The sequence below is a fragment of the Harpegnathos saltator genome, unplaced genomic scaffold (genome assembly GCF_003227715.2).
Source record: "Harpegnathos saltator strain DR-91 unplaced genomic scaffold, Hsal_v8.6 scaffold343, whole genome shotgun sequence".
In the NCBI taxonomy this organism is placed as follows: domain Eukaryota; kingdom Metazoa; phylum Arthropoda; class Insecta; order Hymenoptera; family Formicidae; genus Harpegnathos; species Harpegnathos saltator.
The window spans coordinates 479,809-490,470 of NW_020230143.1; the positions used below are offsets into that span (position 1 = coordinate 479,809).

Sequence of the window (10,662 nt, forward strand, 5' to 3'; positions counted from 1 at the left end):
AAGCATCATTTGACGTTTCACACTGACACATTGACGCGCAATCCTGTTTCCTCGTAAACCAACACCTGTCCCTCGTGGGATACGTTTTTTCCAATTTTCTACCTGACTTGTTTCCCTAAACCTTATTGGAGTCATCATTGGGGTCGTTATTTTGTGTGACTATGTGGCTAAGGTTACTGCCTCAAAGCTATTACTTTGACCTGAAATAAATCTTATTGTGTTTTACAGAGGCTCTCCCTTATGCTTTTATTTTAACGTTTGTCATATTTACTGTCATACATTTCTGCTTTGTATCCATTAATTATACATATATATTTCATATTACCCACTTGTTTTTAATACTTGATCTGAAAATGTTTCGCAAATTCATTATTTCTCTCTTTTTACATAATATTGGTGCTCTCTCAATAGCTCAATAGTTTTACTTTATTCTGCTATTATTATATAGTTATTTTACTTTATTCACCGAAGTGATAACACGGAACATTTCCCTAATTAAGTAAGTTGTCAATTTAAAGTTGCGATAACCGTTTCTAGATAACTTCTATATTAAACATTGTCTTGTGTACTTTGTTTTTTACATGTATATACAAGATCAGCATATATGCTTTAACATTTGTATTATCGAGTTTCTTACGATTTTTAATTGTACTCTTTAATATCCAGACAGTTGAAAATCGTAATCAATAATTGTTAAGGCATAATCGCTGGTCCGAAATGAAGCCGCGAATGGCACATAAAAGTTAAGGTCAAGTTTGCAGCAGTTTGTTAAAAGAAAAGAACAATCGAAGATTAAAAGAAAGAGGAAAAATGTATCAGTGTGCATTCATATTATATCCAGACGTACGTGTTTACAGTTGAAACAAACTACAATACAAAAAATCCTTGTCTATATGTAATATATATATATATATATACACACATATATATATGTATATCTTTGTCGATATGTAATTGATAATTTAATCTAAGAATGTTTTAATATTTCTTCTTTATATCCTTCTATATCCCTCTATATTTAAGGTACAAAATTTACAAGCGATATCGACCTAAACACTCAAGTAATTAAATACTAGAGAGGTTACAGAAAATATATAAATATATTATAATTTAGTTTTGTAGTAATAATTTTTATCATTCCAGCTCCAGTTGTTTAACTTAAATATAAATTAATCTATTGTTTGATAACACAAAAATACATTTTGTGTGCCACTTCAAAGGCTTAATCTAATCAAATGTATTATATGCAAAAATATATTATAGCAATGAGGTATACTAGAGCCTCAGAGACTTCCAGACTCTAATGCGAACAAGTAAATCTATATGCATGTCACTTTTGCGTTGTCCTTGCGACGATACAATTAGTAACAAACGGACCTTATCATCTCTCATTTCCTTTATCGATCAACCTTTATGGGCCATATTATTCAAAATTGTTCTATGTAAATTTTTCTGTAATTTATTGCACGTCCCACTGTGCCAATAATACATTTTGGATATATATGTTGCTCTATTTTTAACTGCAAATCGTATTGTGAATTGTATATCTTAACAATTATTGAGAATCGCAATTTTGTAGAGACTCGATAGCAATTAAAACACTGTACAAAATTGAAATTTTTAAGATTTTATGTAGATCCAATCCAGATAAATATTCTATTAAATATTTCCCCTCTCTTCCTCATCATACATTCTCATCATACATCGTACATTTTCATCATCGTGCGTGTTTTACATCATGATGCGATCATACCGTATTTCTTACCGCGCAACTCATTTTACCTCATACTATTTTATCTCATTAAAAATTTTATCTATGCAATGTCTTTTCCTCTTATCGTGAAATTATAAATATGACTGAAATAACTAAATTATAATTCTATGCGTTACCCCGATATAATGTTGGAAACAAATCTAATAAAAATTTCTTAACAGTAATGACCCGGAAAAAAGTCAACATGAAATATCCCTGTGATTTCACATTGCAAATATAACGTGGAAAATCGTCAAAATTATAGCTAATTAAAGATGTAAAGGGATACTTTTTCCTTAATTTCTTCAATCCAATTCCGGTGGCTTCGCTGTGCCAAATAAACCCGTGTGTAGTTTTGACATTCGCATGTTCTTAAAAGATTTCAATAAATCTTCCATCGTGATGGGTCGTACCGCATCGTGATACTCCTCGTCGTCTGTAGCTTTCGACGAGCTGGAACCATCGCTATAAATTAAACAACGTTACGAAACAAACATATTTTTGGAGAGCAAACTGTACTAGTTTCCATAATTATAAAAAATTTCGATATACATACTGCGTGTGTAAATAATCTCTAATACGATAAATGGACGCGTTCCGACATAGCTCTTGTAGATCCGATCCGGAAAAGCCTTCTGTCTGCTTCGCCAACATCGGAATATCCACGTTATCGGCTATCGGTTCGTTCCGCAAAATTAACTTCAGTACATCTAATCGTTGTTGTTCATTCTAAGATGATTATTTCATTATTATATGACCATGTGTAGATCATAATGAGTAAAAGTTAAAATTTGTAGCATGTATGTACACTTTAAGATAATAGAAATCTTTTCATCAAGCTCAACGTCTTATTAATATTCTTACTGGTAAAGAGATATAGAAAGTCGCTGGCATGCGCCGCAGAATTGCCCTATCTAAATCCTGAGGTCTATTGGTAGCTCCCATTACAATTACTGTGCACGAAGGATCAGTTATCAAACCATCCCACAGTGACATGAACTGAGCCTTCATCATAGCCGTAGCTTCATGATCTTGTGTATTACGCGCTCGCAAGAAGGAATCTGTTGAGTTTATAAGTATATTAGAAGCAAGAAACCTTGCCTATCAATAACTGCAAAGTGAATCATAATTTTATATATATTTAGTATTTGCAATTTGTGATAAATCATTACATACTACTATATCGTTCTGCAAAAACTCGAAAAATAAAAACTTCCAAGAAGAAACGAAGAGGAAAAGCTGTTATTTTTAAGTTAAGGAATTAATGTTGCAATATACCAATCTCATCAATAAAGATGATGCAAGGCTGAAGTTTCACTGCTAAAGAAAAAACAGCAGCGGTTAGTTTCTGGCTTTCCCCATACCATTTGTCAGTAAGGATACTGACATCCAGATTTATAAAGCACGTTTTTGTTTCCTTAGCGGTAGCCTTTGCAATCATAGTTTTGCCACAACCTGGCGGACCATGCAACAATATTCCCTGAAAGTAATAAGCATATTTTAATTGTTATTCCATTTTATAAACTACTTTATGAATTCTTTTCCTGTCTCTCAACGATTAATGGCTAAGCTACCTTTGGTGCTTGCATCAGCTGAGAATCTTCAAACAGTTCCTTTCTTTCTATGGGCAACATGACAGTCTCTTTGAGTTCCTGAATAACATGTTCCAAACCAGCGATATTGTTCCATGAAACTTTCATGTCATTTGGATCCACCAAATGAGTAGCTATTATCACCTCATAATCGGTTAACTGCTCTAAATCGAAGGCCTGTATTTGACCACCTGATTCAGTCAACTTACGCAATTGCTCACGAGCCTAAAACACCCATTGTTCCTACCGTCAGTGCAAATATTATATGCAGCTTTGTATGCCTTGTGTGTTACATTCTATGACCAGAGCTTCGTGTGCAAATAGAAAATAATCCACGATCGTGACTTTTCTTTACGAAAACTGTACAAAATATTTAAAGACCTTTTGCTTGGCTCGCTTTTTATTGCTATTGGTGGGATCTAATTGACTCATGATCCATTTCATGCTAAAAAAGCCGATCGCTGTGACGCAAGTCAACCTCGCCACAAGCATCAACACTTCAGAACGCGTCAATCCACCATCCGCAACCATGTTCATGATTCGCAATATCCTTCTGTAAAATTCGCTGCGGTGTTATAATTTATAATCATTACATACATTACATACATTATATATATATACATTATAATCAAACATTCTTTATTGTCTTCCACCAAACGTTCTCTTTTCTCTTCTTTCGTTAAATTAGGTTACAAATTTTGTAAAACGTTAAACTTATTTTAAGGTTTTTTCGATACGCGTTACAAAACTATTGAATGCGTTACTGACCGATAAAGTACTGCAAACAGTTAGATGAGAATAATACCGTTACCACAAAATGATTTATTTCGTTTATTGTAATTATTGCTAAAATTTGCTAACCTGCAACCTGTAATTTACATTAGGTTGAATCGCTGACACACAACCGCAATCACAGACTTAACCTATCTCCTACCATAACCTAACTAAACATAGCCTCACCGACTCTGGGTTTCTGAAGCATCTCCGGTACAGTGTTACTATCGGACCTAGTTTCTTGCGTCTGCGCGTTGACTATGATCTCAAAAAAGATTTAAATATAAAAAGATGTAATATTCTCTGTTAGACTGTTTCTCAATGAGTTGTATTTAAAAATTAAACATTTAAATTCAAAAGTCTCGAATTTGAAAATTCTAACTCTCCGATGTGAGAATTTTCAGAAAAATTCAAAGAGAATGAGTATAATTTAAAGAATGCAAATTCAAAGCTTCGAGTCTTAATTCCGAAGATGATTTCCATTAAATTTCCACTAAATTGATTGACACAATGATTAAACGACAGAATGCAGCCAATAACTATGGCTATTTATCGTCCAGCAATAACTAGAAAATTAATAATTTTATGTTAAAGAAAGAGCAATTAACACTTGATAGCAACTTTAGATATAAGTTGTAAAGAGAGAATTTTCTTGTTCGTTCCAACAACAGACTTTCCTATTCCACGTTGGCAACTCTGCCAACTAGTTAATTAATCGTCGACTAGTTCAATCGAAATTCGCTGAAAGTCGTCCCAACTGTTATACGTGAAGCTCTCAGGTACAATCGAGTACGAGATCGCATGGCAAAACACGTGTGCAGCAATATTATTTCGAGTTAAAAGCCCGAGGTGTAAAATAAATTGTACGCGATGATATAACGAGTTAAGCCCTGAAGATTCTTGAAACTCGCTTATCCTCTCGTGCTTTCTTATACGAGATGGCAGAGCGCGCGTTATGAAAATAGGAAGTGCCGTTGGGGGCGCCAAGGTTGCGCACTTTCCGCCTTCACGACGCCTAATTAAGCAGCCCGTGATGCAATAACGACCAGAATGCAGCCATGAAACCACTCCGCCGTGATGAAAATGAAGCGCTCGGCGGGGAAAATCGTTAATATACCAACCTCATCCGAAATCTTAATAGCGACTCCTTTACATCTCTAACGAGGACGATGAACAAGGTAATGCGTGATCTTTTCAAACGTCTCTCGCGATTCTCCTTGTGGAATTAAAATCCGCAGCTTTCCACATTACACTGTCGACAAGCCCGAACTTGTAAGATATATATTTTATCGCGATCACGTCAACTAACACTATCAAGTGATCGGTTTCTGTAATTTCTTAAAAAAGTTAATCAAATTCTGTACAATTCTATTACAACGGTGTTCTATATTTTACACTTTTAGAGGCCGTTGAATAAAACTAAAATAAACAAATAAGCATTTTTGTCTTTGCACGACATATCGACATTTTTCAAAAATTTGTTTCGACCGCTCCGGTAGGAACGAGTTATGTTAATTGTCGGTATTGAATGACACATTGTGCCTTCCGATGCAAATTTCCGAATCCGCTCTCTTCCTCTCTCTCTCTCTCCCTCCGTCATTCTCTCTCTCTCTCTCTCTCTCTCTCTCTCTCTCTCTCTCTCTCTCTCTCTCTCTCTCTCTCTCTCTCTCCTTTCTTCACATAAGTAAAACGCGGTTGATCCGGTCCCCGGAATTTGAATCTACGTAGCTTGGTCCGGAATATACGCTCGTCCTTCCGGCGCGATATGCGCCAAGAGACGCCTTCCGGAAGGGATCGGTCTTACACGAATTCGGGGAAGCTCGGGACGCGCGATAAGACCTTTCCCGAAGTATTAGCAACGTCGTCGCCGGCGACGCTCAACGCGACCATCTTAATTATCACGACGGGCCAAGTAACGAGGGTCGGCACAAGGCGATGACGCGTAATGTATGTACACGAGAAGGGCCTAAATAGCCGAGGCCATTGTGCATGTACAACGGCGCGTCGGATCTGTTGAGGCATTAATAGTCTCACAGGCGTGACGTAATTAACTCGCGGCCGCCGAATTTCCGGCATTTACGGTAACGCGCGCGCCGCTACGCCGCCGGGGGTGGCGGCGGCGGCTCCTCGCTTGATACCGGAAGTGCGCCCGCGGCACCGTCAGCCCTCGGCTGCTGCGGCTATATAATAGCGTCGAGGATGCGCGGCCCGTTCCTATGGGAAAGCTCCTGTGAGAGGATCCAAGATCCGATTCGAGCGACGCGTGCAACTGACGTAACTGCGGCGGATTAAGATGCACGCGATGTGTGTCTTCGACGATGTATTCCCTCGCCCCTTCCGTCTTTTCTTCCTCCGCGGGACGTGTCCCGTTCTACCGAGGGTGCTCGGGATCGACTGCCCTTTTACCGGGTACTTTGTGTTTCTTTATCTTGAATTTGAATTGAAGTTGAACGAACGCACGAGTGTCAAGTTCAGGTTGATGAATCGCAAGTGGGCGGTTTGAACGATAATATGCCGGCGCGATTCTTGTTTCTCCGTGTAGGTTTTTTTACACCGGCGGACTCTAATGGAAAAACGAGCCGTGCGGGGCTACCTAATTAAGGCCAACGTCATTTCATTATTCGCACGCTGGGAAAATAATCAGGTAATCGAAATTAGGGCAGATCTAAATAAAGCATCGACAGGCAGGCAGCCCGAGGGAGGAGGGGGCGGTCGTTAATTCTAGCCGCGCGTAAAAACAAGGAGCGCGACATCAGGCATCCGTAAATCCAGATAAGACCTGGGCCCCCGGTGTAATCTAGTGGCGTTAAATACGACTGAAATAGCGCATAAGCCGCACTTAAGCAGGCGTAAACAGTCGCAAATGAGAATTTCGCGCGGACGCGATCAGCGTCGCGGAAAACATTAATCTCCAGGCGGGCCGTGTTTTCTTCTCCCGGACCGCAAAAAGTTAGTCAAGTCGAGAGACAAAAGTAGGTTTCATTTTCGTCGCGTTTTTCCGGCTCGTTAATGCTGCCGCAGGACGTGCGCGAGCGCGTCTAATGGTTTCTCAAAGATTCATGAGCGCGCGCGCGATGAAAGAAATTTTTTTCAGCGCGAGGGAGAGCGAAACAAGAAGGGGAAATCAAACTGAGTCGTCGAGGAGTATTCGCGAAATATTCGACGCTCGAAAAACGCACGGAGGAGCAGGGACCGTATCATTTCGCACCGATCGAGTCCCTTTCGGCTCGCCTCGTCGATTTCGGTTTTTACAGCTAACTATTGCCGTAGCATACGCGTTTCACGCGTATGGAAATATATTTTTTTCATTTATGATACATAATAAAGTACAAAATTGAATGGAATTTGAAACATACTTTGCACAATATAACATTTCACTCGCTTAACACATACAATAATAATATATAAAAATTAATTGATACATGATTCAAATGTTCCTTTTCACTAGCGTGCGCTGGTACGCACGCGTGTTGAAATTTATGCATAGAAAAATATAAAGTGACGCAAAAATTCGCGAAAGCTGCAACGAACGTTGTTTAACGTCTTACTCAGCGACTTCGAGCGACTCTCAGACTATTTTGTACTGATTCCGCGATTTCGCGCTCCTTTCGGATGTAACAATTAACAAATTTATCAACGCAGCTTTCTCTCTTTCTCTCTCGTAACGCGATAACGTTTTTTTACAAGGACGGGAAACGACTTAACGCTACGGAAAGGTTGTTTGAGATTCGATGTCAGATTCTCGCTCTTATGTGATACAACGCGTTGCGGATTAACGCGTATCGTATGGACGGATATACTATTTCGACTATCTACAGGCAGTTTCGGTGAACAAGAGTGTACTCTTTGGCAACTTCGGAGTCGATTTCTGCTTAACGAAGATCAGAGACGCGTCGATTACACGTCGCGCGCAACGCGATCCCGTTTCTCAAAGTTCCACGGATTAAAATTCACCGTTCTACGAACAATATACATAATAGATGGAACAAAATAGTATGCGCCGGTGTATTTTAAAGTGTACCGAACGGAAATTAAGTTAACGAGCAAAGGGAATTCGGGAGTGCCTGCTCGAGGTAACGGCTCTCCTAATTAAAATTTCGTTAAGGCGAAGCCAACTCCAAAATCTTTCCAGATTACATCTCCACTATCTTTCTCAGGTTTAACATAAGATAAGGTCACTTTCTCGCTCCTTCTCCCTCCCTCCCTCTCTCTCTCTCTCTCTCTCTTTCTCTTTATCCTTATCCTTTTTCCTTTCTTCCTTGGTTTTTACTACCTTTCATAAGAACTCCATAAACAATTCTTACGATCACGTCCGACACTTCTCCCGCTCTCTTTTTGCTCGTCGAGAGAGTCTATGGGTTCTGTAAGCTCGACGAATCTTCCTCACTTAAAGTAAAACAACGTAACGACGGCGGCGGCGCACGTCGCGACGAGCAGCGTGGCGAGGGACAAGCTGGACGCTGCGTTACACGAGTCCTCGGAGCAATAGCACTCCTGCCAGAAAACGCCGTTCTCGCGGACGCCCCAGTTGCAGACTCCTGTCACTCCGGTGCTGGCAACGGAGGCGCATCGCCGAATCACTTGCCGCCACCTACCGTCCCCTGGACATTTCCGGTTCAATCAATTAGTCAATCGTGCGGTGGAATTAATCGCGAGCTCGGACGAGAGCCCGAATTTCGCGGACGCGCGACATTTGTCGCGACGTCTCTTTGCGGCTTTACGTCTCCGTCACTATTGGTTTCCGGAAATATGAAAGACCTCAGACGCACAACGCAAATAATAACGAGCGAGCGATTCAAATAAATCTCTTTTCTTATCGACTACAACGAAGAGTCATTGTGTGACTTCGAATTGCTCAGCTATGATAAAGAGTAGTCGTGGCGAGAGCTAAGAGAGAGCTGAGTGACTCTCCGCAGTAAATATACTCACAAATGAAACCACGTGGACTCTGTTCGGTCAACTTCACGCAGAAGGTGCCCGGCATGTGCGACTCTTCGCTGTTACACTCGATCGGCACGTTCCTCTCTCTGTCGAATTTCGTGTAAGCACCGCAGAGATCCTCGCCTTTGAGATCGGTGTCGGAACTGCATTCGTAACATCGTATCGCCTCGGTATCTGCGTATTTCGAATCGAAAGGATAATTAATAAAGGTATTAATCGTAACCTTCGAACAATCACGCAACATTATCAGCGTCTAATCAGGTAATTAACGGAGTGGACGGGCGAGGTGATTCTAGTCCTACTTTAAAAGCCATTAATTCAGAGAAAATTCTTGGCGCGTCCTCCTCCAGTCATCTCCGCGACGTCGAAGCGTCTAATTAGAACGAACGAAGCAATTGAGAAGAGTCTGAATTTCGCTAACGTTTACAGACTAAAAAGACAGATTGAGGTCAAGGGTGCCGGTCGAGCTTGTTACGGTGCTGCAAGCTTGTGTTTCTTCGATGCTTCTTGGCGACGACGTTTTTACATTCCATCGAGACGAGCGTCCTGGCGGATGAGCCACGCCGCGTTTCGTCGGGAAAATTGTACGAAAGGGCGTAAAAACAAAACGTTCGAACGATCGTCTGTCGACTCGAAAGGCAACTTTTTACGCTTGCCCGTGCGAACGGTCCTAAGGTTTGTTTTCAAGATGGCGAACGCTACCTGAAAGGCGTTATTCTATCCTTCGACTGGCGTTCTCGCGCGCGCGATCACCTGCTCCGGACAATCTTACCTATCGCGCAGTACAACAGCAACGCGCACAACACGACGACGACGTTGTTGGGCCCCGTCATGGTCCCCGAGGAAAATCCGTGCGCTCTCTCCGTTCTTTTCTTCTCGGGCAGCGAGAGGAGACACGTGTGTTCAGCCACACCGTACCGAACGCACTGCGCGCGTACGCGCCTGATGCGTCATTCATTGGGCGTAACAGGCCTACGTAGTACGTTAGCGATTCCGTGTTTCCCTTCCTTCTCCTTCCCTTCTTCGCCGTCGCCCACGCCAGTGGCGGATCAAGGCGCCCGGTGGCCCCCTGAAGAGCTCTCGGCGAGAGCTGGATTTCCCAGAAGACTAAATAACGAGTGAGGAAGCACAATGAAAAATAATAAAGGCGGGAGGACATTTTTTTGCGCGGGAGTGCAAGGAGTGCGCCGGGGACGAGGTCGTTAAGCGAGTCGGTGCGAATGTCGTCCCGTTCGCGAGACTCCAAAGTTTTCGAATTAAGATAAGGAACGTTGAAAGCTTTGCGACATTGCGCGCTCCTCAAACGACCGGGCCGGGTGGGGACCACTTGTATCTCTCCACTGGCGAAAACGCAGGTGAAGCGGTAATAAGGGAGGACAAAAGGTGCGCGGCGACGTTATTGCGGCGCGCGCGGTGAATCGCGAACTGTCCCGGGGGAGGTCCTCGTTGCCGTTGCGTTCTCTGTCGCCGTTCGATCGTGTCTTATCTGCCCCGCGCGTCGAGTCCCGAAAAGTTTCATTCGTTCGCCTCTGCATCGCGGTGCCGTCGCGCTAATAGCGCGACGGTGATAAGCAACGCAAATTCGGGGCTGACATTAGCGAA

At 41.8% G+C, this 10,662-nt stretch overlaps 2 protein-coding genes across 4 annotated transcripts; both read right to left on the reverse strand.

Moving 5' to 3' along the window:
• Positions 1 to 220: 220 nt before the first annotated feature.
• LOC105192685 (no mitochondrial derivative) lies at positions 221 to 4,390 on the reverse strand. 3 transcript variants are annotated; one of them, XM_025300272.1, is made up of 7 exons: positions 4,207 to 4,390; positions 3,727 to 3,910; positions 3,328 to 3,570; positions 3,032 to 3,233; positions 2,618 to 2,814; positions 2,310 to 2,482; positions 221 to 2,206 (listed from the first exon to the last, which is right to left on the reverse strand). In XM_025300272.1, the coding sequence occupies exons 2-7, from the start codon at positions 3,880 to 3,882 to the stop codon at positions 2,059 to 2,061; spliced, it is 1,119 nt and encodes a 372-aa protein (XP_025156057.1). In that variant the 5' UTR covers positions 3,883 to 3,910; positions 4,207 to 4,390; the 3' UTR covers positions 221 to 2,058. The 3 variants fall into 3 exon arrangements, with proteins under 3 accessions (XP_025156057.1, XP_011134806.1, XP_011134886.1); XM_011136504.3 differs by having other exon boundaries at positions 1,612 to 2,218; positions 3,727 to 3,898; positions 4,207 to 4,382; XM_011136584.3 differs by having other exon boundaries at positions 1,612 to 2,218; positions 4,207 to 4,382.
• A 2,988-nt stretch (positions 4,391 to 7,378) lies between these two features.
• On the reverse strand, positions 7,379 to 10,160 carry LOC105180643 (uncharacterized). The gene is made up of 3 exons (XM_011136874.3): positions 9,833 to 10,160; positions 9,049 to 9,234; positions 7,379 to 8,720 (listed from the first exon to the last, which is right to left on the reverse strand). The coding sequence occupies exons 1-3, from the start codon at positions 9,891 to 9,893 to the stop codon at positions 8,503 to 8,505; spliced, it is 465 nt and encodes a 154-aa protein (XP_011135176.1). The 5' UTR covers positions 9,894 to 10,160; the 3' UTR covers positions 7,379 to 8,502.
• Between the last annotated feature and the right edge of the window lie 502 nt (positions 10,161 to 10,662).

Coding starts and splice junctions, on each gene's coding strand:
- LOC105192685 (XM_011136504.3), bottom strand. CDS start 3,882: ATGAACATGGTTGCGGATGGTGGATTGACGCGTTCTGAAGTGTTGATG. Junction 2,815..3,031: donor CATCTTTATTGATGAGATTG/GTATATTGCAAC, acceptor TAAACTCAACAG/ATTCCTTCTTGCGAGCGCGT. Junction 2,483..2,617: donor CTTTCTATATCTCTTTACCA/GTAAGAATATTA, acceptor TAATCATCTTAG/AATGAACAACAACGATTAGA.
- LOC105180643 (XM_011136874.3), bottom strand. CDS start 9,893: ATGACGGGGCCCAACAACGTCGTCGTCGTGTTGTGCGCGTTGCTGTTG. Junction 9,235..9,832: donor GCTGTTGTACTGCGCGATAG/GTAAGATTGTCC, acceptor CGAAATACGCAG/ATACCGAGGCGATACGATGT. Junction 8,721..9,048: donor GAGTCCACGTGGTTTCATTT/GTGAGTATATTT, acceptor GGAAATGTCCAG/GGGACGGTAGGTGGCGGCAA.